The following is a 27,733-nucleotide window of genomic DNA, read 5'->3' as shown; positions in this document are numbered from 1 at the left end:
TTTCCTTTTCAGATTGTTTATGGCTGATGTATAGAAACCCAATTGCTTTTTGCATGTTGATCTTGTATCTTAAAATTTGCTTAATTGGTTTATTATCTCTAGTAGTTTTTTTGTGTGTATTGATTCTTTGGGATTTTCTCTATATAGGATCATGTCATCCGAGAAGAGAGATGATTTTATGTCTTCCTTTCCAATTTGGATGCCGTTTATTTCTTTTTCTTGTCTAATTGCTCTGTCTAGGACGTTCAGGACAATGTTGAATAGCAGTGGTGAAAGTGGGCACCCTTGTCTTACTCTGATCTTAGGGGGAAAGCATTCAGCCTTTCACTACTGAGTATAGATTAGCTGTGGGTTTTTCATAAATGTGCATTATTATGTAGAAGTTTCTACCTATTCCTGGTTTTCTGGACTTTTTATCACGAAAGGCTGTTGAGTTTTGTCAGGTGCTTTTTCTGTGTCAATTGAGGTGACTGTATGGTTTCTTACTTTGTTCTGTTGGTGTGGTTTGTTACCTTGATTGATGTTGAACCACCTTTGACTGACTTTTCTTTCAAAAGAGACTTGATGACCTTAAAAGAAAAACCTTCTGACCCTGTGTATTACTTAGAAAATACCCTTGACCACATTTCAGCAAATTCTGTTGCTCAAAATGTGCAAAGAAGTACTTGGGTCATGTAATTCTGGGAAATCTTGAGAACCTTTCCATTTCTTTTAAGAACATTGTGTTGCAATCAAAAAAGAAAAAGCCTTTTAGATACTAAATTGACATGCTTGAGCTTTATGATTCTGCTTTTTTAATGCTTCCAGCATATAACTGTGGCAAAATTGGTTCCAAAATTTCAGTGCGTTCAAGTCGCATTTTTGTTTGTTTGCTTTTTAACAACATTTCCTTCAAATAAGAATGATGTACTCATTAAAAGGACAGAGTTAGCGTGGTGAGACATGGGTTCGAAATCAGAATATCTGAATTCCTTTATTTGACAGGCTGAATTTTTGTCCATCATGAAGCTCTCTCTATACCAGGCACTGTTCTAGACCCTTGGTCTTGTTGAGCCTTTGTTCTAGTTGTGAGCATACCCCACGTCACGTGTGTTAGCGCCGTGGAGAAAAGAAGCCAAGGTGCCCTTCCTCCTTCCAGGACCATGATGATGATTATGCTAAGAATACAATGATGATGATGATGATAGTGATGAAGATGATGTTGACAGAAGCAACAATCCCATTATATCTACAAATTGGAACATAGTGAAGAGTCTCTTTTTTAAGATATCAGCTTCATTGAGATATAGTTCATATACCTTACAGTTCACTCATGTAAAGTATATAATTCAGTATTTTTTAGTATATTCACAGAGTTTTGCAACCATCACCACCATCAATTTTAGGACATTTTCGTCATTCTAAACAGAAACCTTGTACCCTTTAGCCCTCACCCCCATCCCACTTACCCTAGGCAACCAATCTTTCTAGCTCTGTGAATTTGCCTCTTCTGAGTATATCATATATATGGAAGCATACAGTATGTGGTCTTTTGTGACTGGCTTGTTTCACTTAGCATAATGTTTTCAATATCCATCTATGTTGTAGTATATGTCAGTGTTTCATTCCTTTTATGGCTGAATAATATTCCATTCTATGGATAGACCATATTTTGTTTATCCATTCATTTGTTGATGGACATTTGTTTGGGTTCCTATTTTTGGGATATTATGATCTGTAACAGAGTCCTTTAACATACGTGATCTCTTTCAGTTCTCTCTCACATGCATGTTTATGATTTACGGGGAGCGTGTGTTAGTATACCTAAATTAGAGATAAGAAACTGAGATCGAGAGGGGTTAAGGAACGTGCCCCAGACCACAGAGCATGTTATGGGCAGAGCCAGGAAGAGAACCCTTTCTCCACACTCTGTCCTGTGCTCCTCCCCTCCAGCTTTCTCAGCTGAATTCATGGAAACCCAAATGCCTCTCGTCCTTTGAGAGAGACATAACTCAATTATGTAGACCCTAAAATGTCTCTCCTTTTCTCCTTACAGATTTTCTGAATGACCCTGCTTCTTTTTCTATCTTGTCTGATTTTATCCTGCCTGACCTTTTCCTGGTTGAAAATCTGGGGGAAAATTATGGACTCCAAGCCGGTCACCAAGAGTAAATCGGAAGTAAGCTTCAGCCCAAGCCAGGAGCCCTTTCCCACCTCAGATGGCTCAGGGGAGCCACCCCGGGAAAACGGCGACAGCAGCTCTCTGCCAAGGACTTCTAAGCAGGCTGAGCCAGCCTCCCACAAAGGTCCAGAAGACGCCTGTCAGCAAAGAATATCCCAGCTACCCTCAGACCAGAATCCCCCAAGAAACCCCCTTTCCTCTAATGACACCTCCCCAGCCAATGCGACAGGGACAGAAGGACTGGAGGTCCCAGATACCAATGACCTGTCCTCACCAGCCAGGCCCCAGGGCCAGCAAGCCACAAGCCCCTCCAAAGAAGACGAGAAGCAGGCACACATCAAGAGGCAGCTAATGACCAACTTCATCCTGGGCTCCTTTGATGACAACTCCTCTGATGAGGACCCTGGTGCTGGCTTGTTCCGAGAGTCTTCCCGGAAGGGCAGCCGGGCCAGCCTGGGGGCCCTGTCCCTGGAGGCTGCTCTGACTGCGGGCGAGTCTGACACCCTCCTCCCTATTATAAGGTAATGTGTCCTCGGTCCTCATCCTGGGAGGTGCAGAGTTCGGGTGGGCTCTGCATCCTTCCCACTCTGTCAAGCCATTTGTGGATGCCAACACTTCGAGGGTAGCTATGTGAAAAGAAGATAGAAGCTTTCCATCCTTTCAGAATCATTTACTGAGCATCTGTTGCGCGTACAGGGCCTCATGCCAGGAAACTGGCTTTCCAGAAGATCTCAGCCTAGTTAGGGAAGATGACCTTGTGTGTAACTAGTTATAATTCAAGGCTGGCAAGAACCACAAGGGTTGATGGGAGCCTGGAGGGAGGGACAGTTTCCCTGCTTCCTGAAGAGACATTCATTCATTCATTCATTCAACAGGTAGCTAACAACTCAAAAACACATCTTCTCCCAGTGGTGCCTTAAAAGCAGGAACTCAGACACTATAACCACAGCCATCAATTTGATGGCTGGAAACAAATGCCTGAAGGTCCTTTACACGTGGGACCATCCCAGGGGTGCAGTTGGTGGCTTTGTTTCTTTGTTATCAAGCTTTGCCACTTCTGCTCCCAAATTACAAACTGAATACAGTAGTTCCAGGTAGAAAACCTGGGAAAAAATAGGAGGGCGGAGAGTAGAAAAGAGCCACCAGCCACAGCTTGGCCAGCTGGAGAGAACCCTTGCTCTGTTCGGGAGCTCCTTCCTTCCTTCCTTTCGTCTGTTTTTCTTCCCAGGGGTGCAGGCTTACCGGCTGTTCTTTGAAGCACCTCTTGTACTCACTTTACCAAAATGGGAAAAACTTGTCCGAGGAAATGGGTTCTTTCATAGGCACGGTGTTCCCGGTGAGCTTGATTTTAACCCTGGTTACTGGAAGGAGGAAATAGAGACACAGGAAGATGCAAGCGTTCCCTCTACTGACGGTCTTCCAGGGGAGACTGTTTTGAGTTTCTGGAAGGACTAAAGGAAGAGAAGGCTTCGGGGTCTAGTACAAAGAGCGCAGTCTTTGGAGTCAGAACCCAGAGTTGGGTTCAGCGCTGGCTCTGTCACCCACACCCTGTGACCTCGGGCGTGGCACTCCCCCTCTCCCGGCTTCAGTCCCTCATCTGCAAAACGTTGAAGGGATTAAATGTGATAACATTTGTAAAGTATGCACAGAGTTTGGTGCACAGCAGGTGCTTAATAAACACTAGATTCCTCCCCAGCTCTTTTCCTGGGCCTGTCCTTGGCCCACCGGCACCCACTTCACCCAGCACTTGAATTTACCCAGAGCCATCCCACCCGCCTTCTGCCTGCAGTTTATGTAAATTACCCATTTATTCCGTCTAACAACGGTACAGGGCCACTGGTGGATCCCCATTTTACAAATGAGAAAAACTGAGGCTCAGAGAGGTGAAGTACCTTTCCCAAGATCACACAGCTAGGAAGTGGCAGCACCAAGTTTCAAGGTCAGGTCTGTCGGACTGCAGAACCCAGGTTCCGCTGTGCCACGGTGGGCGCTCTCCCATGATCTCCTATATTCTCTCCCCTGCAAACCCCTTTCTTTCCCTCGATGTGGCACTTACAGCAGGGGTTAGGGAAAAGCAGTCCGTTGAACCAATTCACCCAAATTGGTGGACATCAGAGATGATGTTAGAAGTGGTTGCCCAATGGGAGGTCGCTAAGTGGTATCAAAGTAGGAGGGAGGGTGAGATGCGTGTATCACAATAGCTCCAGCAGGAAACAAGACAGATGGTCCTACCAGGGAGATGGAAGTGTGCAAATAAACAGGTAAACCGAGAGGATGGTGTTCAAGAGCGTCCAGTGCCAGGAAGGAAACAGGGTACAGGAGACGGAATACCTGAGGGGATCTATTTTAGAAAGACGTGGTCAGGGCAGTAAAGAGCCCTTGGAAGAGGCAACTTTCAGGCTAGACCAGAAGAGGCCAGCAGAACCTTCTGCCATAATGGAATATTATGGAAAAGAATGTTCTAGAACTGTGCAGTCCAATACAGTAACCACTAGTCACCTGTAACCATTGAAATTGAAATGTGGCTAGTGTGACTGAAGAACTGAATTTTTAATTTAAATTTAAAAAGCCTCGTGTGGCTGGTGGCTGTTGTATTGGACAGTGGGGGTCCAGCCCTGAAAGAGAAAGAAGCAGCTGTGTGAATTTCTGCTGGTGCTGATTAAGAATTTATCAAATAGTAACATTGTTACTATTGCTATTCTCTCCTGAGTCTTCCATTCCCAGAAAGTTGTGAGGATTAAATGAACTAACATTTCTAAAGTACTTAGCAGGAGAATAAAGCACTCAGTAAATGCTAGGTTAGAATATGGAGTGGGGGCAAGTCTCCAGCTTTCCACTCTGTCTTCCACCGCTACTTGGAGGGGTATTTGCTGGTTTGTGCTTAAACCACAGCTTTTCTGAGCTGGTGAATTTGTAAAGGCAAAAGATACTTAACTAAGGCCCTATCTTTGCATGGCCATGAGCCAAAATATTAAGTGAATTTTTTGCTCTTGTCTCTTCAGTGCCTAGAAACTAGCATTGTAAGTAAATCATTTATTCTTGCTTTGTCCCAGCGAAGGACTGGGAGGAGGGTCGGGGGATCTTGGTTTTTATAAACCGGAGGCACCAAATGTTGAGATGAAGGCACATTGCAGAGTGGTGGGAGATGCAAAGGGCCACGATGGGGGCGCAGGGAGGACTGATGTGCTGTGTGACCTTGGGTAGGTCCCTTACCCTCTCCGAGCCTCTAGTTCCTCATCTGTAGCATATGGGCACTGGATCAGCCCCTGAGGTGTGACCCCCGGTCACAAAGCTCCCTAGGCACACAGTTCCTTTTGTCCCCAATGGATGTGCTTTTCAGAGTTGGGAATCTACAATTTTAGCACCTAGGGTCAGCTGGGGCACTTCTCCTGACACCTCCCAAGATGCTGGCGTTTCCATGAGGAACATTTCCAGCCTCAACCAAGTCCCCGAATCAGAGGCCTCCAATGGAGGAGACCCTCCGGTGTTCGTTGTTTCCAGTGAACTGGAATGAGAGACCTACTTGGAAGCGTCTTCAGGGCGTGATGGCTCAGACACTCGTCCTAGTGCCATGGCCTCTGGTGGTTGGCTGGATGAAGAATTATGTCAAACCTGTGCATTCCAGCCTGTTGGGAACAGCCATGCCATATCCGAACGAAGCCGAGCGTTCTGTTGTCCTATTGTAGTTTGGTATCTTGGCATCTTTGGGAATCTCAGTAGCCTGGCGTTTGGTGGTCCTCTGTTGACCCTTTTGCTCACACCTACTGGCAGGGGCTTGGGCCAAGTCTCTGAAGGGATGTTCAGGGGGACCCCCCCTTCCCCTCCAAAAAAAACGCCTGCAGAGTGTTGCTTTGTGGAGGGCCGCTCCTGGGCTGCTTCTCCTCTACAGGCGGTAATGCCTTTTCCTGGGGACCCACAGGTCAAAAGCTCCTTTGGGATGTGGCTCCTAAGAGCGGGTGGGCAGGCTGGTGTGCTGCCGGCAACCAGCCAGAGCATCAGGAAATGGAGCCTGACCTCCTAGAAGGCAGAGGTGGTCACGGAGTCCTTGTTAGAATCCAAGAAGGTCCTTTTATTATTAGTTTATTCCTCATAAGTTGTTTAATCATCTGCACCCTCTGGCAAATCTCCTAACCTTTGGAGGCCCGGTTTCTGCAAAATGGGAGCAGGGAGTCGGCGTTTGGGCTAGTCCTTCCGGCCCTGATCTAATACCTTCCCCATTTCAAAGATGGGAAACTCACACCTGGGGTGTGTATTCCAGGGCTCTGGGCTCACGTGGAAACCAGAGCAAAGAAGTGAGCCATGTCTGTGGATCTTCCCTGCCCCTGGCATTGTCCTCCTGGAGACATTTGGCCTCTGTGGTGCCCCGAAGGTCACCTTGTGGCCCACACGGGCCTCTTCCTGCCAGGCCACCAAGTGGGAGACTGACTAGGCACGGATGGAAAATGCATATGTTGGGGCCGGCCCCATGACTGAATGGTTAAGTTTGTGCACTCCGCTTCGGCGGCCCAGGGTTTCACCGGTTCGAATCTTGGGCACGGACGTGCCACCGCTCATCAAGCCATGCTCAGGTGGCGTCCCACATAGCACAACCAGAGGCAGTCACAACTAAAATATACAACTATGTACTGGGGGGCTTTGGGGAGAAGAAGAAGAAGGGAAAAAAAGAAGATGGGCAACAGATGTTAGCTCAGGTGCCCGATCTTTAAAAAAAAAAAAAAAAAGAAAAAGAAAATGCACGTGTTTAATTTTGTGCTTTGGGAGGGAGCTATTTTTGACACAGTCTTCAAAGGGGTCGTTTTCTTCTTGTTGTGCCCTCCCCATCCCAGAATACTCAGACTTGCATCCTGACTCTGGGCATTTGCAATAACTGTCCCATCTGACCTGAGCGCTCCCTTTCCCATCCTTCCCCAGACTTCCCTCCAGGGTCACACAGGGCCTGTGGCGCTTGGTTTAGTGCTTTGCTGTCGCCCTCTTGAGATTCTTCATGGCTTTTGGACAAGGGGCTCCACATTCTCCATTTGCACAGGGCCCCGTAAAGTCTGTAGCCAGTCCTGCCTCCACCTCTGGCTCTTTGCCCATCCAAGTCACCCTCTCTGAGGGCCTTCCCTGTCCCCTCCCCACCTACGGAGTATTCCCCGCGTGCCCCCAGTTTCTTGATCCATCACTCTGACGTGTTGTTTTCACAACCTTTAATCACTCCTTGAGGTTGTCTTGGATCTCCTTCTTTCTTTACCTGGTCATTACCCGTCTCCCGCACTGGACTGCAGACTCCATGAAAACGGGGCCGTATTTATGGGGTCTCTGCTTTTCCCCACTGCCTCGCCTAGTGTGGGTTCACGGTAGACTTTGAATTTGAACGCCTGAATGAGACGAGCAACCCAAACTTGCTGAAGACAGAATTCTGCCTTCCCGGGGCACGGAGAGCACTTGATCATGAGTCTGGGAATGGAGGAGTGAATGGATGGAGGAACAGGCATTTTGTTGTTGCTCTTCAGCGGAAATTGCATTTTTGTTTTCATCAAGTTCTTTTTTGCATAAATCTTGTGACTTCATAGGCTAGTTCTGAGGTTAAACTGTAATTCTGACTTTTTCTTCTGCCTTTAATAGGCAGTCTCACCGGCCCTTCCATTTCCCCACCTGACGAGGGCTAAGATTTTAGATCCAATGATTTGTGCTGTCTGTTCAGGTCTCCCCCCTCCTCCACTGCCATCTCTTCCCTTTTGGGTTCGTCTCAGGCCAGGGGTTGAGGCTCGGCCTTTCCTTGGACTTAGAAGCAGTCCCCGAGGGTTGGAATTCCATGCGACCCTTGGAAACAGAGCTGCTGAGGACGTTATGTGATGGGGCAAACAGTTGCTCACCCATGATGACATGAAGGTGACAGGGTAAGCCCGTTTTGTTTAAGAAGCATCGTGAGGTTCCTACGCGGTGGGCCCGGGCTGAGATACCCCGTTCAAAGCAGCCCCTGACTAGCTTGTCACCCCAACAGCTGTACCCGCTGGGGTGCGTGTGTGGATTGAATGGATGGCCCAGGTTCAGGATCGCCCACCCACCGCCCTGAAATTTAAAGTCATGAAACTGACATTCCTAAGCTGGCGGCGAGCTCATTCAGCAGCGAACCCGCCTTGGATAGAGGTGAATTTATTCATAGTCTTGATTCATCCCATTTTGTGTGACTATTCATGCCGTCTGCTGCTGGAATATTAACGTGGTAATGTGTAGGAAGGAATTATAGGAAGATTTACCTTCCTGAAAAAAAAAATTCCCCAATTCCAGAGCACATTGGGCCCTGGGAGTTTCGGATAAGGGATTGTGGACAGGTGCATGCAACATGCTTAGAACATGCCCAGGCACACAGTAAGCACGAAAAAGGCTTGTGCCGAATAAACGTGTGTGTGTCACTGGAGAGACAGTGAGGGTGCCCCCAGACAGTTAACAGTCTTTGTCTTTACGTGGTACGTTTCTGAGTAATTTAAATTTTCTTCTGTGTTTCCTAACTTTCTGCTGTAAATATCCTTGTTATAATATAAGTTTTAACAATGTTTAATAATAAAACCTTATAAAGTATTGAGGGGAAAAGTGAACCAGTCCTGTCGCTGCCTAGATAAGAAGCTGAGGCCCAGAGAAGTTCAGGAGTCTGCCCGAGGTCTCCCAGCAGGATAATCATGGGCCCGGGCCTGGACTCGATCTGAACCCAGACCCTCAGCAGACGCAGATCAGAAAGTGTTCTGCACACTCCCAGGGTTCATGCTGCCGCCTCACCTGGGCTCCAGCCAAGGCACCTCCGCCTTCCTCCTAACTTGTTCTTTCCGTTAGTGGGAAGTGTTAGGAGATGAGCAGTTTATTGGGGCGACCATTCAGCTGTGTGACCTTGGGGACATCACCTACCCTCTCGAGGGTTGGACTGGATGCTCGGACGTCCTTTGTGGCTCTAACAGTCTTTGCTTTTGTTTCTTTGTATGTGGAAGGGTGGGTGGGCAGCTGGATGATGGGGAAGAGAGCAGTGGGAAAATTGGGAAAAGTTTGTTAATTTATAACCATTTTCCCCTTGGCAAATTACCACAGAAAGTCTGGGTTCTAGGCAAGTGTAAGAGCAATCTAAGAGATGAAATGGTCAAGCGGAGAAGCTAAGGTCTGTCCCGCCCATCCATTGGCTGGGGAGCATTTATTGCAGCCCTGCTGGGTGCCAGGCCTTGCAGTTGGCACTGTGGCCGCATAGACACCCGGCTCCGTCATGGGTGGAGAGAGTAGTGGGGTGGTCAGGAGCATTCTCATTGGAGGCCAACTGAGGGCTGGCATGCTGACTCCTCCACTTAGCTATCGTGTGACCTGGGGCCGAGCTGTTACCTTCCGTGCCTTAGCATCCTCTAAAATGAGGTCACAGTGGTACCTACCTCACAGGGCTGGGGTCAGGCTTAGTGGAGTTACTGTGAGCACAGCACTTACAGCAGTGCCCACGGTGCAGTCACTGTCATTAAATACAAAGCACAGCGTCACAGTAAGGGCCCAGGACCCGCAGTCAGACAGGTCTGGGTTCAAATCTCAGACCAGTCCCATGACCTCTTTGAGCTGCAATTTCTCTCTCTGTTGAAGCCAGATAACGCCAGTGTCTACCTTGGAAGCATGTTGAGACCACTCGGGAGGAAGGCCCAGAGTGGGTGGCCCCGAGGCGGCCTCGGTTGCCATCCATTGACTGGGCCTCTCTCAAAGGTCTTGCCTGTGGCCACAGCTGTTCCCGAGCCCTGCCTGGCATACACCTTTAAAGGAAAGCAACTTGTGTCCACAGAGGAGGAAGAGAAATTTAAGAGGCAGGAGAAGTGGCCCTGATTAAGGATAAACTACAAACCAGCACACAAGTGCTGGGTATTTCCCCTGCCACGTCCGGGTCTGCTCGCTTCCATGCTGGGAGCGTTGCATTTAAGAACTGCTTAGCAACACAGACCTCAGATTCCAGGAAGGCAGGTGAAGGTCTGTGGGGTCTGGACATGAAGGAGGGGGCCTGTCAGAGTGAAGACACATCAGAAAAGCACAGTGACATCTGGGACCTTACCTCCTTCTCCTTGTCCCAAATAGAGTCCTGGGTGGGCTTGCGGTGGGCGCCTCCCCAGCTCCTTCCTGTTCATTGTCTGCACCTGCACCTGTTTTCGTCAGCTCTCAGTAGGGAGCAGCTCATGAAACTTTAAATTGTCTACACATATTTTCATTTGTCCCTAAATGGAATGTCATGGATCTTTCTATAATGTTTTAATTTATTTATTCAGTTATTGATTTAGGAAGGGACCAGCAAAAACCCCATTTTCAAATCTCTTTAGCTCCTGAGATGTTTTCTGGGAGCTTGAGATAAAGGGGTCCCTGTCCGAGCGTTGTTCCATTTGCGGATGGATATTGAGGTTTGGGGAATGCTGGCTGTTATATTAATATGGTACAGAGGGACTAAATATTTTTACTTTCCCCTCTGCCTTAAGCGTCAGTATCCCATTTTAGAAAAATCGTTCACTTCTGCCCTCTACTTAATGTAACATTTCCCCCATCATAGGTGGAAAGGGGTTATTTTTCTTTTATTGAAAGCACATTATATGTGGATGATTTTACAGATGAGGACGTGGAAAGAGAGAGAGAAGGGGTTTGTTCCAGGTCACACGGCAGGTAGGGACAGGCCGGAGGCCACCCTCTGCTCAGGCCTTTCCACCATGCGGCTGGTCACCGTATGTGCGTTTCCTTGCTGATTTTGTGTGCTGTGCTGTCAGTGACCTGGGTTTTCCCTTGGCAATACCAACAAGTTAAATTTAGCCCCTGATAAGTCTAAGCAGAAGGGCTCATAGCACGAAACTGCAGCTATAGCCAAGTTTGAACCGTTTTATTGAAAATCCCAACTATGGATGTTTGTATGCCGGTGATGTTATGCATACGAGTGTATCTTATTCTTTTCTTCTCATCTTCTATTCCCTAATAAAGGAGGCAGAGAAAAACCCAAGTCATCATCACTCTGGTGACATGCCAAGCCCAAACGTCTCAGCAAAATCCCTTCCTTGGGAGCCCTGGGTGAACGCAGGTGTGTCAGGATGTCCCCACGGCTGTGTTAGCAGAGAAGTGACACTGTCCACTCAGTGTCCAGTGAGTGCTGGGGTTTTGTCAAAAGAGAATAAAACCCTAGAGCAACGCAAGTAAACTGGCGAGCCTTCTCCCACTCATCATCCTAACTGACTTTGGGTAGGGCAGGAGTGGGTCGAAACACCTTCATTTCCTGATTTTAATTGTTTCTTCTATGTTGAGGTGGTTACATTTAAATGTGGGCGATGAATACTTTTTGGTTTTGATTTGAAACTTAGAAGAAAAAAATTGGCCTGAGGTGGCTTCTTTTTCAGAAAGAGTGTAGACAAGGTGATGAAGAACCTTCTAGAAACTCTGAAGAACTGAGAACTTTGTTCACCCGTTGCTTGTTGAATCATTATTTAATATGTGGTTAGAGCACAGCTAGCCAGCACCCTCGGGCAGGGCTGCTCTGAGGACTCCAGGGCCAGGTCCCTGCTCCCACTGTGGCCGCGTCGGTGGCGCCCTCTGGAGGTGTGGCCCTGGCTGTGTCTTTTGAAGAGCGTTCATCTGCAAACATTTATATTACTTTTTGTTTGCTACGAACATGGGTTATATTTCTTATCATTGCAATGCTTTCTAGGCAGTGTTTGGGGTCCTTTTTACCTATTATAACTACTTGGAGAAGCATTCATTCTATTCATTCTAACCGGAACCCGTTTACCCGGGTTCAAGTCACCGGCTCTGTCACCTTGGGGAACATAGCATCTCTGGGTCACGTTTTTAAAATCTGTATCACCGGAATAAAGACAATAGGATTGCTCCGAGGATTAAATAAGTCAAAGGCACAAAAGAGCACTCAGCAAATGGTAGTTTCACTAGAAAGCAGCTTATTTAGGGTCACAGGGCAGCTGGGGTCTTCCCTGTCTTGAAGGCGCTCGCCTCCTAGGGGACTCAGGTCGTTCAAAGCACGGGCTACAAGCTCACTGCGGGGAGGCGGGGGCATGGCGCAGACATGGCCCCGGGAGGAGGGGTGAAAGAAGCAAAAACAGGAACCTGGAAGCCAGAGGTTGACTGCGGGGGTTTTTACCAGGCACCGACCGTGGTGACATCTGAGTCACATTTTAAATAACCCGTATTTTCCACCATCTCCCTATTGGGTATGTATGGAAGCACTTAGGTAACTGGGGGTTTTCTGCAGCTGTCAGCGTGTAGGGGAGCCTGTCCTAGAACTCTTCCACTCCGGGCAGGGAGCTGGGGAGGAAGTAGCCCAGGGTTTAAGACTCGGGCGGCTCTCGCCCAGCGCCCAAGCCCGGCGCCCAAGGTCAGCGGCGCCTCTGGGATTGGCGGGTCCGGGAGGCGGGACCCGGTCTGGGGGACGGCTGGGTCCTGATCCCTGACTAGGGACTGGAGGCGGGGCCACGTCAGGGGGCGGGACCCTTGTGGGAGGCGGGGTCCTTTTGGGTTGGGGGCGGAGCCTGGGCGGGCGTGTCCATCCTGGGCACTTGCGCGATGGGTGCGTTTCGGGATGGAGGAAGCGCAGCGCCAAGTTGGGGCCTGCAGGCTGCTGCACAACCCAGCCCGGGGCGCTCTAGGACGGTGCCTCCTCTCCCCGGTCACGATCCGGCTGTCCTGCTGGGCCCCGGGACCAGGGTCCGCTTCAGGGGTTAGGTGGTGCATGCTCGGCATCCCAGCAGGACCCCGGTGGGATGGGCCTGTGGGGTGGTCAACATGAGCCCTGCCGAGTGCAAGGTCTGTTTCCCTGATCGCAAAGTCAGGTAAGTAAGCCTGCAATTTTAATGACCGTTGAGTTCTCTTTAACAAACTTCTGCAGCACGACGCCCCCTCCGCCTTCGGTGAAGACAAGCTGTGTGTCCTCTTAGCACCGCCCCCTCTTCCCCGCCCCCACCCAAAGAAATGCAGGCTTCAGGTTGGCGGCTGGGGAGGTGGAGCCCGCCTGGCGAACTCTAGCTGCCTCGGTGGTTGAAGCGGCGGCTGGATTGGGCAGTGATGCTGACTGGAGGAGGGCGCTCAGGAGCACAGGTGCCTCAAGGTGGACCGGTTGGCGGGGGCTCGGCTTTCCCCCTCTTCGTCCTCTTGGCCTTGATAAAGGTGATGACACGGCAGGTGTTTTTGAAGCCTAGTGGTTGGGAAGCCGGGGCGACTCTACGTGCACCTGAGCAGCCATCACCTTTAGGGTTATCTTCTGAACAGGTTCGTGTAGGCATTTCTGTGCCGAGCGCTTCTTAGCCCAACCTGCTTGATTTCATTTCTTTTCTTGTCATTTGATTGATTGCATTTTAAACAATTACCAAAATGATGCTATGTTTGTTGTTGAAAATTCAGAAAATTATAGATAAACAAAAAGAAGGAACAAAAATCAGCCTTAACCGCCCCCCCCCCACACACAATGTGATCTTTATTAACGCTTGCTGTATATCCTTGCAGCCTTTTTTTTTTGGTGCAGATATGTCTTAACTTATAAACTTGAGTCATACACAGCGTATTGTGTTATAACTTGCTTTTTCAGTGGACGTGACGTTTTCTACCACTGGACTCAGCAGACTGTGGCCCGCGGCCTGTTTTTGTATGGCCTGTAAACAAAAAATGGTTTTGAACTTTTAAATGGTTGAAAAAAAATTACAGAAGAATCTTGTTTGGTGGCATGTGAAAATTACATGTAGTTCGCATTTCAGTGCCCACAAATAAAGCTTTATTGGAACGGTCTCGCTCGTTGTTTACGAGTTGCCTATGGCTGCTTTCTTGCTTCAAGGGCACAGTGAAGTAGTGGGACAGAGACTGTCTGGGCCATAAAACCTAAAGTATCGACTATCTGGTCCTTTATAGAAAACATTGCCAACCTTTGATCTACAGCATCCTTTTTACTGGGTCCGTAGTGTTCCTTTAAACAGATGCACCTTAAAATGTATGAGCAATCCCCTATAAATAGTGGGTATTTGGGGCTATTTTTCCTTTTTTGCTATTATAACCAGCACGGTGAGGTGTTGTAGCAGTCTCTGCCTCCATCCTTTGCTCCTTTCTCAGGGTATATTTACCCGGTCCATAAACATTCCCTGTGCATTTCCTATGTGTAAGGCCTGTGTCTGGGAGGCGGAAAGGACACAAAGATGTTTGGGAATCGTGACCTTGGTCTCTAGGAGCCTGACCCAGTTGGGGAGCCAGATGTTTTCTCGGTTATTCAAATTCAAGGCTCCCGAGTGCAGTACTGGTACCCGCTCCCGTTCCTGGCGGCTTTGTGTGCCCGGCTGTGTTTGCAACACCTCCTTGCGGCACTAAGTGGGTGTCGTCATCCCCATTGTAAGAACTGAGGCTCTTGTTGCTGGTGCCAGCATCACCAGGTTCACCCTCGGGCTGTTGCCGAAACGGCTCCCTAGGCCGCAGGTTCACAACCTGCTCAAATAGACTCCTTCAGAAAGGAGAGGCCTTTCCTAACGCTGGACTAGTAGGAGACTAAAGGACTTGGCTGGTAACTAGTTACTGTGGCTTGTGAGCATGCCAGGGAGTGAGGACTCATGGAGCCAGATGGCCTCAGCTGTGGTTTAGTTTCTCTGGTTGGTGGTTCAGAGAGGGCAAGACAGATGTCCCACACGTGCGGCCAGCCCTCCAGGATGGGGGCTTGCCTTCCAGTTCTCGGGTCCTTCCACAGAGGAGACCAGCAGAGTCTTCAAGGGGCCCTTCTTGGGGCGCTCAGGGCGTGTCTGAGTTAAGGGCTTGCTGAGGGGCGGGGTCCTGGGTTTGGATCCGGGTCTTTCTCAGGTACTGTCTTTCCCGGAGCACAGAGCTCAAGTTTCTTCCACATTTCCAGCCCTAATCTAACTCCTCTGGCAGAAGCACTCAAGTTCTGGAGTGCCCAAAGCAGGCCACGTGGTTGACAAAGGGCACGTTTTGTTCTGATCTATAAAGCTATTTACCCGGAAAGTTTAACATATAACTCTTGAATCACATTTAATTGTACATTTTAATCCCAAATAATACCTTTCACAAACCATTTTATTCCAAAAGAATAAACTTGCAAGAAATTGGAATTGTCCCAGCAAGTGCAGGCCGTGTGGTCACCATTTTTATAATAAGATGAAGATGCTTTCTTGGGTCATTGATGGTGCCTCTCTTAGCTTAGAGTTGCTAAAAAGATGGAGTTAGCACAACTCTGCCACTGAGCTCTGTGACCTGGAGCACATGGCATCATCCCTTTGAACCTCAGTTTACTCCTCTGTCAATGGGGCTGATCCTAATAGGCCTTGCCAGGGTTCTTGAGACTGTTCACTGCTAGACCCCAGCACTGGGGAGGTGCTGGCCTCGAGTGCCATCCCAGGTCAGCACAAACGTTTGCACAATTGGTAATAGTGACGACAGAGCTCTCTTATGAAAGAGGACCTCCGAGGTGAGAGGCATTTGGGATCCTGTCCTGACACCTGCAGCATGTCCTAAGGAGCCAGAATGAATAGGAAGGCAAGGTGCCACATGCTGACTAGAGTCCTTCCGAGTGGGAACTGGGCCAGAGTGCAGGGAACAGAGAAATGAATGTGGGTCGGAGTGGTTGGAGAAGGGCTTCTTGGAGACTTGAGTTGAATGGAATGAAGAAAAGTTGGGGAGAGGGAGGCAGAAGAATCTGGTCCTCAGGGAGCCCCACAATCCCCATTATGAGTGACGTCACTGCCATGGGACATCTACTCAGAACAGAGGCCTATGTCAAATGTTGCCTTGTCACAATGTTGGTAGTTGATCTGTTCAATTTCCCACCCCTGCCTGCGCATTAGAATTTCCGGGGGGCGCTTTTGGAAAATGTAGATGCCGGGGCACACCCCGTCCAATCCCGCACGCCCTGGGGATGCTGATTAATTTCTCTGGGTGGGGCCCGGGCATCAATATTTTGTAAAGCTCCTCATGAGATGGAGTGTACAGTTGGGGCTGAAGACTGCTGCCTCACTCAGAGTTCCAAACTGTTTTTGTAAAGGGCCAGATAGTAAATGTTTTTGGCTTTGTGGCCATATGGTGTCTGCCACAGCTACTCAGAACTGCTGTTTACTGCACCAGCAGCTAGAGATGATGCGTAATCGAATGGACCTGACTGTATTCCAGTCACGCTTTATTCGCAGACACTGAAATTTGAATGTCATATAATTTTCACGTGTCACAAAATATGAGTCTTTTGAATTTTTTCAACCATTTAAAAACGTGAAAACCATAATTAGTTTGTGGGAGGTAGGAAAACAGGTGGTAGACTGGATTTGGCTCTTAGGCCCTAGTTTGCTGACCCCTGGCGTAGCCTAAGTGGCCATCCTAGGAGGCACTGACGGAGTGAGTGGCCTGAGAGGTTCCCAAGGGTCCATTTAGCTGGGAGCCTACAGATGAGTTCAGAGGGAGCAGCCTTTACTGGGCTGTACAATGTTCTTTCTTGCTTGGTGATAATATTAAGGCCTCACTTCCATCAGGTTAGCAGCTCTCAGCGATTACCATCCCCATTTTACAAAAGAAAAGAAAGGCTAAGGGACTTAAGGGTGGTTAAAGCCAGGGTCCTAGGCCCGTGGTCTCACACTGGGGCTCTTTTAGCGGCTGCCCTGCTGAGAGGCACCTGAGCTATAGCTCTTCCTGCAGGCCAGGCCCAGAGCTGAACCCTGGGCTCATGGTCCGCGAGGCAGATACTGTTAATATTATTAATATTTTCATCCTATGAGGGAACCGAGACACAGAGTACTCAAGCAACTTTCCCAAGATTGCACAGGTCATAAGTCGTGGATTATAGATTCCAAGCCTGGGAGGATGGCTCTAGTCTAGCAGGGTTTCCCAGCTGTGGCACAGCTCACGTTGGGGCTGTGTCATTCTTTGTGGTAGGGGCTGTCCTGTGCATTGCAGGATGCAACGTGGCATCCCTGGCCTGTACCCATGAGATGCCAGCAGGACACCACAAGTTGTGACAACCAAGATGCCTGCAGACATGGCCATCTGTCCCCAGGGGAGCCAGACTGCCCCCAGTTGAGAACCCTGCCTTACACATATTGCCTCTCAAATGGAAATGCTTGGTTTTTGGGTTTTTGGGGTTTTTTTGGTGAGGAAGATTGGCCCTGAGCTAACATCTGTGCCAGTCTGCCTCTATTTTGTATGTGGGACACCACCACAGCATGGCTTGTTGAGCAGTGTGTAGGTCTGTGCCCAGGATCCGAACCTGTGAACCCTGGGCCACTGAAGCAGAACATGTGGACTTAACCACTATGCCACTGGCCTAGCCCCTAAGTGCCTGTTTTTTAAAGTGCAGACAATAGAGGTACTTCCATTTATGGCGGGTGTCTGTCTGCCTCAAAATTAAATTCTAGGGGTCAGATAGAGTCAGATTGGAAACCCAGCTCTGCCACTTGCCAACTGCGTGACTTGAGGTCAGTGGGCCTCTCTGAGCCTCAGTTTCCTCATCGTGAGCAGGAGATGATGGGCTCGCCTGCACAGGGCTGTGGGATTCAGTGGGAAGCCCCCTGTGCCCCGTCCGCAGTGACACTTGAGAATGTTTATTCCCTCCCTCCCAGTGCGCTTCTGCCTGGGCTTGTGCCTGACGAACTGAGGTGTTTGGCGTTTCGCTGCCAGCTCTGTCGAGTAAGTAGGTTGCACCTGAAGCCATCTCGAAAGCCACCATGGAATAGTTCAGCCTCCGCACTTGCCTTGGAGCAAATGCAGGCTGAAGGTCAGCCCTGCAGAGCGATTTTTGGTTGGCCTCCAATTTGTCAAAAGCAAATAAAAATAGCCACCAGTCTGGAGACTGGGCCTGAAACAAGGCCACTCCGGCAGCATTCTGTGTTCACCCACCAATTTGTTGTGATGGGTTTATGACCTGCCTGATGGAGGGTTCTGTCAACAGTTTTGAAATAAAAATGGTGACCGTGAATGGTTTCTCCCAGCCCATAACATGGTGTTTTTCTAGTGGTTGCATTTTTCGCATTGCACCTTAGGTCAAACTGCTAGAGTCTTAATGTTTGTGTGCATGGAAATGGGATGTCTCAGACTTCCTGAGGCCAACGGATCAAGCCACCAGTCAGGGAAGGCTGTGGACAGAAAGGGAGGGTGGACGGATGGGAGCAGGCCCTGCGCAGAGGGCCCTGGCTGATGCCTTTCCTGGTGAGGTTGGCAGATCAGCAGCCCCTCATTCTCTTGGCATAGTGGCACTGAAATAATAATAGATAATTTCCTGTGTGCCGGGCGCCATCTTTTACTTTGAATGTGTTAACTAATTTAATCCTCACAACCCGAGGAGGTCCGTGTTCTTCTCGTCATTTTATAGGTGAGGAAACTGAGTGCCTTACTCAGGGGGTACCGGAATGGCCACGGCTTGCAGCATCTCTGTTACAGAATTAACAGCCCTTTTTCTTATTGAAAATAATATGTCATTGCAGAAAATTTACCAAATATAGGCAAAGAGGAGAAAACAGAAACCAGCCATAATTCAACTCCTCTGAGATAACTGCTGTTAACATTTTGAGGTCTGTTTCCCTAGGTGAGGGGCCTGCAAATTAGGGCCCTTAGGCCGAATCGGCCTGTTTTTGTAAAGAAATAAAATTCTTAAAAACAAACAGAAGCGGTTGGCTTGAGTTAAGTTCACATGTTTGGCTTCAGCGGCCTGGGGTTCGCCAGTTCGGATCCTGGGTGTGGACCTACGCACCGCATATCGAGCCATGGTGTGGCAGACATCCCACATAGAAAGAAGAGGAATATAGGCACAGATGTTAGCTCAGGGCCAGTCTTCCTCAGCAAAAAGGGGAGGATTGGGGCTGGCCCTGTGGCTGAATGGTTAAGTTTGTGCACTTTGCTTCAGTGGCCCAGGGTTTCACCGGTTCAGATCCTGGGCGCAGACATGGCACTGCTCATCAAGCCACGCTGAGGCAGTGTCCCACATGCCACAACTAGAAGGACCCACAACTAAAATATGCAACTATGTACTGGGGGGCTTTGGGGAGAAAAAGCAGAAAAAAAAAAGAAGATTGGCAACAGTTGTTAGCTCAGGTGCCAATCTTAAAAAAAAAAAAAAAGAGGAGGAGGATTGGTGACAGATGTTAGCTCAGGACTAATCTTCCTCAGAAAACAAACAAACAAACAAAACCCAGAACGACTTGCTGGTTAATAGAATGTAATTATGGTAAAAGCCCTGTTCACATTTGCAAGATGGTTTCCACCTTCCCGAGTCCCCTTCTAAGGCCTGTTTTGTTTCAGCAGTTCCATCCTAGGAGGTTTTAGAAGAAAAGCTGTTTGCAACTCCTGGGAGGCAGCGAGGCCATGTCAAGGGCCAGAAATAGTTTGTTTACTTGTCTGTTCATTTGGGCACCGTGCGTGAGGCCAGTTGAACAGAGAAAGTCTCAGCTGAAAATACGTATCCTATGGTGGCCTATGCACATGATGGGCGCCTGTCACTCGTCCCTCTCTGTCTTCCCCTGGCCTGGAAGCCCGTGTCTTCATTTCTGATAAGCAGAGCCTTTGGGGACCCACACCGTGAAGCGGGGGCAGACTGGAGGTCCGCAGGCTTTTCCCACGGGAAGCTGTAGTGGACACACAGACTTTCTACAGCAGAAAACTCCCAGACCTGAAAGAGCCCCATGCCTGCTGACCTGCTGGCTGACCCCCTTGCCTGCCTGGGCCTTGGGTTGCCCGTCTGTAAAATGGAATTTCTCTTCCCCGACTGCCCATTTGCTTCCAGCTTTGCTATTTCCTGCTCAGACAATAGATGATGGCATGTTGGTGGTGTTCCTCATGATCCATCAGTTCTTCAGCAAACTTTTGGTCCGCTGAACCCACTTGGCCCCCCGCCTCCCGAGATGCCTGATGACGCAGTTGCTGGACACACCTCTGGGGCATTAACTTCTAACCTGGTTCCCTGCAGGCGGCTCTCCACCTGAATTCCCCATTGCCGGGTTAAGAGCGTGGACTGGATGTGCGTGCCTGATTTGACTCCTGTCTAAATCCCACCAAACACATTTTTTTTTAAAGCGATAGAAGCCCGTCAGCTCTGGGAGCACAGGAGGGTAGATTGGCAGCAACGTTCTGGAAGCTGGGAAGCTGTCGGACAAGTGGTGACTGGCTTAGCAGAACCAAGAGGGCTGAGTCGTAGAGCAGCAGGGAGGCAAGCTGAGAACCTACCAGATGTGCAGCCCAGAAGGTGCAGGGACCGGCAGCATCAGGTGCCTCTGCAACTGGCGGGTGAAGGGGCAGTGAACAGGAGTACCAAAATAAGAGGATTGGGTAAAGACGCCCGGATCCCCTCCCCTGCTCTGTGTGGCTGGCAGCTGCCCACTTCCGCTCAGCGTGGTTCTGGATATGAACCGCCATCCAGCAGAAGGCAGGCGTTTGTCCGTTTGCCCTCTGGAGGGAAAAGCAGAGAGTCTGGGTACTGGGGACCAACAGGCACAGTGTAGGTGTGGGACCTATATCCCTAACAGGTGGTTCAGCTGTGTGGATGCTGAATCCTGGAACCTGCCCCCCAGAGCAGTCCCAGTTGTTACTCCTCCATGTCTCTCCCCCAAGGTGCCCGGCCAACCTTTATCCTCCAGGCAGAAGACCTGGAGACTTCTCCCAGGGGAATTGGACCAGCGAGGGAGGAAGACTCTGAAGATACTTGGGATTCCCCAACACACAACCCTGCCAGATCACCTTGCATTGAGCTCGGGGCTCACTGGCCTTACGACATGCCCGGTACTTCTCATCAGGCCTTTAGTTCACGCTCTTGGGCACGAGGGAGTGACCGAGGCTTACCAAACATTTAGGTACAGTTTATGATATGGAAAGCAGGCCCCAAACAAAGGGATACAGGAAACTTGGAAGAAACAGAAGCCCTGCCAGGAGCAGAGAACTTGGAAAAGCTCTCCTGAATACCCTCATCTGGCTCAGGGAGGATGGTGGAGAGGAATGGGATGCATAAAAAGGAACATCTGTAGGGGCTGGCCCCGTGGCCGAGTGGTTAAGTTCGCGCGCTCTGCTGCAGGCGGCCCAGTGTTTCGTTGGTTCGAATCCTGGGCGCGGACATGGCACTGCTCATCAGACCACGCTGAGGCAGCGTCCCACATGCCACAACTAGAAGAACCCACAACGAAGAATACACAGATATGTACCGGGGGGCTTTGGGGAGAAAAAAGGAAAAAATAAAAAAATCTTTTAAAAAAAAAAAAAAAAGGAACATCTGCAGAGCAGAAGCAAGCTTTTGGACATTAAAAACACGATAGCAGAAGTGAAAAACTCCACTAAACAGTTAGAAGAGAAGGCCGTGGGAAACCCCCAGAAAGCAGAAGAAAAGAGAGAGAAAATAGGAGAGGGAAATGTCCATGAACTAGTGGGCCCGTCCCAGAATTTCAACATCCAGATAATAGGACTTCCGATAAGAATAGAGGAAAAGGAGACAGGGACGTCATCAAGGAAACATTTGAAGACAGAGTCTTGGACATAATTTTCCAGATTGAAGGAGGCTGATGGATTCCCAGCCTCACTGATGGAAGCAGACGCCTGCCTGAGCACATCCCTATGAAACTGTAGAATACGGAGGACAAAGAGAGGGTCCTGTAAGCATTTGATGTGAAAAAAACAGGTCACCCACGAAAGGTCAAGGATCAGAACAGCTCTGGTTCTAGCATCTGTGGAAGCCACAAAACAATGCAATGAGGCTTCCAAAATTCTGAAGGAGAAGGTTTTCCCTTCTAGAATTCCGTCCACGGCCAAACAATAGGGTCAAATGTGAGGGCAGAAGAAAGACAGTTTTAGAACATGCAAGGCTGCAAAACGTTTACTCCCCTGAACACCTTTTCTTAGAAAGCTGCCGAAGGATGTCTTCCACTGAAACAAGATAGTAAACCAAAGAAGAGCAACACATAGGAGATGAGAAATAGAGATCCAGCCTAGAATCAAAGGGAATCTCCAAGGTGACAGTGATATGGGAGCCCCGTGCAGCAAGGAACAGTACAGGCATGTTGAGGGCATCATCATCATGGGCCCTGCCATTGTACCGTCTTTTCGCTGGGATGAAACTACTGGAAGAGATGCCCCAGCCAAACAAGGGAGTCTGCCGAGAAAGAGGGAGCCATGTGATCCCCCAAATTAGGGATCAAACCCCAAGGAAGGGCACAGGGAATCGTAAGGATGGCAGCAAAGGGAAGGCCCAGAATAATGGTGGTATGGGGGTCTAGAGAACAGCCAGCCCAGGTGAAAGGAGAGTAGAGACCTCTAGGAGGCAGTCGCCGTGGAACATAAGGGAAGTGATCCGTTATCTTACATGGCTTGGGATGGTCTTAGGAGTGGGTTAAATTAACAACAGTTTCAAGGAAAACCAAGTAAATGAAAAAGTCACTAACTCCAGGGGGAAAAATAAAAAGAAAGGAAGGAAAATCTGGTATACCACAGTGCTCGTCTGTGAATAACGATCCCAGACTCATAAAACACCGAATACTGAATCTACCAGATTACCGTGTGCCTCTGTTGAGAGGCTGGGGGAAGCCGGCCGATGGGCTGGCGGAGAAAGGGCGCTAATTCCTCGTCTCTCAAGATGAGGTCATTGATGGTGTCTCAGATGGATGGCTCACAAGATCTGTCCTCTGGTGTGGGGTTCTGGAAGAGGGGTGGAGCAAGGAACCTCTGTTTTGTTGTTATACATTCTTTTGGTTTGTTTGCAGTTTTAAAAAAAATTTTGATATATATACAGAAAAGTGCATGAAAGATATCAATACTGTTCAACAAGTCTAAGGTATTAGAGTGTGTGGGCTTTCTCCTTGATGATAAACTTCTCCCCCTGTTAGAAGCTTTTTAGTATTATTTCAGTTCCTAAATCAGGGGCATATAAAGTAAAAATTAATTTAAGGTGAAAAATCTAAACGTGCAGGGGCTGGCCCGGTGGCATAGTGGTTAAGTTCGCGTGCACCGCTTCTGCGGCCCGGGGTCTGTGGGTTCAGATCCCAGGTGCAGACTACTCATGAAGTCTTGCTGTGGTGGCATCCAACATAAAGTAGAGGAAGATTGTCACAGATGTTAGCTCAGTGACAATCTTCCTCAAGCAAAAAGACGAAGGTTGGCAACAGATGTTAGCTCAGGGCCAATCTTCCTCCCCCTGGGAAAAAAAAAAATCTAAACGTGCAACTTGGGGCAGGTCAGAGGATCACTCCTGCATCATTCTTGCTCCAGCTTCTTGAGTGTCCTCGTGAAATGCTTAGGGGCCCTGGAGAGGGACTGCAGAGCAGAAGGGGTCTTGATGGGCTTTGGCTTCTCTGTTAATGTTGATTTCGTCCCTGGGCATCCCCGGCTTCCTCGCTCATTTGGGTCTGTCCTGTGCCCTCTGCAGGACCAGCATGTCTGGACTCTACCTGGTGAAGAGGGGCCGAGAACACCGGAAGCTGGACCTGCACAGAGACTTTACTGTGGCTTCCCCGGCTGAGTTTGTCACACGCTTTGGGGGGGATCGGGTCATTGAGAAGGTACGGATGGGGTCCTTGCATTCTGGGTGGGGCTGGGTGGAGACAAGGTGGAACTGCTCCTCCCAGCTGGGGGTGGGAGAACCAGCTTCAGGCCCACCCTTCCATGAGCACCTGCTAAGTGCTGGGTGCTGGACTTGGTGAGCTTTTCACCCCCACAATGGCCTGAAGCAGCACGGCCGCGACCCCCATTTCACAGAGGACGAGACTGAGGGCTCTGCGCAGGGTCGAGAGGCTCCCGCAAAGGACCCTGAGGTGCCTTGGTGCAAGGGGCTCTTCCTAGGTTATTGGGAGGGAAGCATAAGACACAGCCCTGCGCTCCTGAGGTTTACAGCTCCTTAGAGGAGAGAAGGGTCCTGGTGGTCTAGTGATTAAGATTCGGCGCTCTCACCACCAAGACCCAGGTTTGTTTCCCAGTCAGGGAACCACACCACTCGTATGTCGGCTGTCATACTGCGGCGGCTGCGTGTTGCTGCGATGCTGAAAGCTGTGCCACTGATATTTCAGCTACCAGCAGGTCACCCATGGTGGACAGGTTTCAGTGGGGCTTCCAGACGAGACAGATTAGGAAGAAGGACCTGCCCACCCACTTCTGAAAAAATAGGCCATGGAAACCCTCTGAATAGAGCAGAGCATTGTCTGATAGAGCACCAGAAGGTGAGGAGATAGCACAGAAAGACCGGGTAGGGTTCCACTCTGCTGTCTACAGGGGCCCTGGGAGTCAGAATCCACTTGACCCGGTAACAACAAAGAGCAGAGGAGACCCGTGTACTAGAATGGCAGGAAAGAAAGGAAACAGCTAAAATTTGCCATTTATGCAGGCTTTTCACATCATTTCCCATTCTATCTGGCCAAGTCCCTGGCCACAGACTGGTTATTGCCATCGTATTCACGGAGAAGCTAGGATTCAGAGATTTGGCCTTGGTTATCCAAAGCCAGTAGCTAGTGAGTGCTGGAGCCAGGATTTGAACCCAGGTCAGTTTGACTGGAAGGCCTTGTTCTTTTTCATTTTACTCCAAGGTGGTGGTGGTAATGGTAATAATAATAATGATAATGATAATAACAGTAACAGCAGTGGCAGCTGCCATTTATCAAGGGCCTGCTCTGGGCCAGGCATCCAGGTAACTGTGTTTACATCATCATATCTCATTTAATCCTCCCTCCAGCCCTGTCAGTGGGTATTATTTTACAGAGGAAACTGAGGTTCAGAGAGGCGAGGTGGCTTGTCCAGGTCTTAGAGCTGGTCAGCGGCGGAGCTGGGATGTGCTCCCCGGCCGTGGGACTCCGGAGCCCAGGCCCTTGCCCCAGCGTCGTAAGTGCAGTATTGAGCGCTGGAGTCATACGGGCTCCCACACCTGACTGCCGCCAGACTTGCTGCCTGAAAATATGATTCCTCCACCTTATTTCAGACCCTGGGAGTTAGAATCTCCTGGGTGGGGATCCAGAAGCTGCATTTTTGCCGCACTCATCTAGGGACTGTGTTGCAGCCAGCCCAAGCAGTGGCCGGGGTTCGGCCCTCGGGAGCCGACAGGCTGGGGTGGCTGCCCAAGGCCTCAGCCCGGAGCCACCCTCTGACTTTAGAGCCGATGGTAGCTTGCCCTCTCCTGGACTTCTCGTGGGAAAGCCACAGCTGTGGAGGCTGGAACAGCCAGCCTGCTGCAGCTGCCTTCTCCCCGGGCACTCCCAGAGTGTGCTAGAACCAATGGGGCCATTCGTAATCCTTCCCTCATGACCAGCCCTTGCTTTGGGAATCAGACTGAGAAAGCCAAAGCCCAGCCATTTCGTCATCACTCCTCGGGGGGCATTGTTGAAAGGGGAGAGGATGCTGAACCTGAGTAAGAAGTCTAGGGTCCATCTGTTGTGGCCGCTCACAGGACGTGACATCTGGGCTCAGTTTCCCCTCCTGTAAAATAGAGGCGATCACATCCCAAATCTCTAATGAGACTTGTCCTCCAGGGCTGTCATAAAGATTAGTCAGCGATGGAAGGGCCTTAAAATTATGGACTTGCTATGTAAGTTGAAACTTTGAAGCCATATACCTTGGTTTTTTTTAACTAGAAAACTAGAGCTTGGTTTTAGCTCTTAGAGACTAAGCTGGGAGTTGGCCAGTCTGAGCTCCTCACGTGGCATGAAGCTCAGAGAGGGAAGGGATCCATCTGTTGCCACACAGCAAGTTCATGACACCAATGAGAACTGAAAACAGGACCCCTGTTGTTGCTCTCTGTTGTTGAGGATAGCCAGTATCACTGCCTTTCCTCATTATCAAATCTGGGACTTTTAACCTTGAGGATGCAGAGGGAGCCACAGTTCACAGCACAGGTCTGCCACTTAACTAGCTGTGCAACCTTGGGCAAGTGCCCTAACTCCTGAGTTTTAATGTCTTTAATCCCAAATAGGGTTAATAATACAATCTCTTTCAAAGTGCTGTTGTGAGGATGAAATGAAATAATGCATGTAAAATACATCGTGCTAAGGTCAGTACATCCTAAACACTCAAAAAATGTTAAAGGCAATCATAATGGTATAAAAGGAAGGAATCAAAAGTCATTCATCCATCCATCCATCCACTTATTCATCCGTCCATCCATCCAGTCATGCATCCATCCATCTTAACCATCCTTCTGTCCATCTACTTATTCATCCGTCCATCCATCCATGCGTCATTCCATTTGACCATCCATCCAATCATTCATTCATGCAGCCTGCGGTCTTTGAGCACCTGCTCTGTGCTGTAGAAATACAAAGTGACGTGCTCCAGGTACAGCGGGGGGCTCTGCCGTGGTGAGATGGACCCTGGCTTAGCGCGCAGCCTCCAGTGCAGGTCCATGTGCAGCTCCCACCCTTCCTCGTTTTCCCTGTGCAGGTGCTCATTGCCAACAATGGCATCGCCGCCGTGAAGTGCATGCGTTCCATCCGCAGGTGGGCCTACGAGATGTTCCGAAATGAGAGAGCCATCCGGTTTGTAGTCATGGTGACCCCAGAGGACCTGAAGGCCAACGCAGGTACCTGGGTCTTGACTTCCTCCCTCTGCCACACCTGGTCCTCACCTCCCCTCACCTCCTCCACTCCACCTGGGCAAGTCCATCCTGGACCTCAGATGGAGTCCCAGGGTACCTCTCATGAGCCCGTATTTATTTGCCCTTTTTTCTCTATTTAATTAAAATGTCTGCTGATAACAAGAGCTACCCATGTGCCTTATAAAAATGCAAATGATTAACATGCAAAGTGGAAATCTGATCTTTGAGAAATTTGGTGTGTCTTCTTCCAGATTTTTGTTTGTTGCAGGTGTATGTACTGTATTTCAATCATTGGCTCATTTTTCTCTTCATTGCCTATGTCTCAGCATAGATGAGTCTGTAAATAACTACTGGGCAATAGTTTCTCCCTGCTTTCTTCCCTGAGTGTTCTTATCAGATCTTTCTCCACACAGCAGCCAAACTGATCTTTTAAAAACAGGCCCTGGGGCCGGCCCGGTGGCGCAGCGGTTAAGTGCACACATTCCACTTCTCGGCGGCCTGGGGTTTGCCAGTTCAGATCCCAGCTGCAGACGTGGCACCGCTTGGCATGCCATGCTGTGGTAGGCGTCCCACATATAAAGTAGAGAAAGATGGGCATGATGTTAGCTCAGGGCCAGGCTTCCTCAGCAAAAAAAGGAGGAGGACTGGCAGTAGTTAGCTCAGGGCTAATCTTCCTCAAATAAATAAATAAATAAATAAAAACAGGCCCCGTCAGCCCCCTCCTTAAATGCTTCAGAGGCTGCCGTGCTGTCTCTCGCAGCAGCTTCCATAGCCCCCTGGGCCCTCCCTGAGTGCAGGCCCTGGGCTCTGCTCTGCACAGACACAGCCTCCTTCTTACTCCCAACAGTGAAGAGAGGTTTGATTGGTAGGTCCATTTTACAGATGAGACAGTCGAGCCTCAGGGACATAAATCACTTGCCCAGGGTCACACAAACCAGCATGCGATCCAGGCGGGATGGGAGCCTGGTCTGAGGCCTGAGCCTCATCCTGTGGGGTCTTCCATCCTGCTCAGACTGAAACTCCAGATCCTCGCTCGGGCCAGTTGAGGCCCCACATGACTCGGCCCCTGCCCGCCTCCTGGCCTCAGC

General features: G+C 49.5%; 1 protein-coding gene and 1 long non-coding RNA gene across 10 annotated transcripts in view; one reads left to right on the top strand and one right to left on the bottom strand.

Moving 5' to 3' along the window:
- The window catches only part of ACACB (acetyl-CoA carboxylase beta), a 101,289-nt gene that overhangs the window by 5,326 nt on the left and 68,230 nt on the right, over positions 1 to 27,733 (top strand). For 6 of the 9 annotated variants that reach the window (XM_001496930.5, XM_023646975.2, XM_070275318.1 and 3 more), the window contains exons 2-4: positions 2,036 to 2,682; positions 23,499 to 23,631; positions 26,492 to 26,630. In XM_001496930.5, the coding sequence (XP_001496980.3) occupies positions 2,045 to 2,682; positions 23,499 to 23,631; positions 26,492 to 26,630 (910 nt within the window). In that variant the 5' untranslated portion in view covers positions 2,036 to 2,044. Of the gene's footprint in view, positions 1 to 2,035; positions 2,683 to 12,668; positions 12,967 to 21,891; positions 22,090 to 23,498; positions 23,632 to 26,491; positions 26,631 to 27,733 lie in introns of those variants that run through there. The other 3 variants (XM_005612493.4, XM_070275322.1, XM_023646977.2) reach the window with 3 other exon arrangements.
- On the bottom strand, positions 948 to 4,593 carry LOC111774622 (uncharacterized). The gene is made up of 4 exons (XR_011441313.1): positions 4,493 to 4,593; positions 4,218 to 4,389; positions 3,404 to 3,522; positions 948 to 1,228 (listed from the first exon to the last, which is right to left on the bottom strand). It is a non-coding gene; the product is annotated as an uncharacterized lncRNA (long non-coding RNA).

Source organism: Equus caballus, chromosome 8, assembly GCF_041296265.1.
Source record: "Equus caballus isolate H_3958 breed thoroughbred chromosome 8, TB-T2T, whole genome shotgun sequence".
Classification (NCBI taxonomy): Eukaryota; Metazoa; Chordata; class Mammalia; order Perissodactyla; family Equidae; genus Equus; species Equus caballus.
The sequence above is the reverse complement of the archived record's forward strand: the minus strand, read 5'-3'. Positions and strand labels throughout refer to the sequence as shown.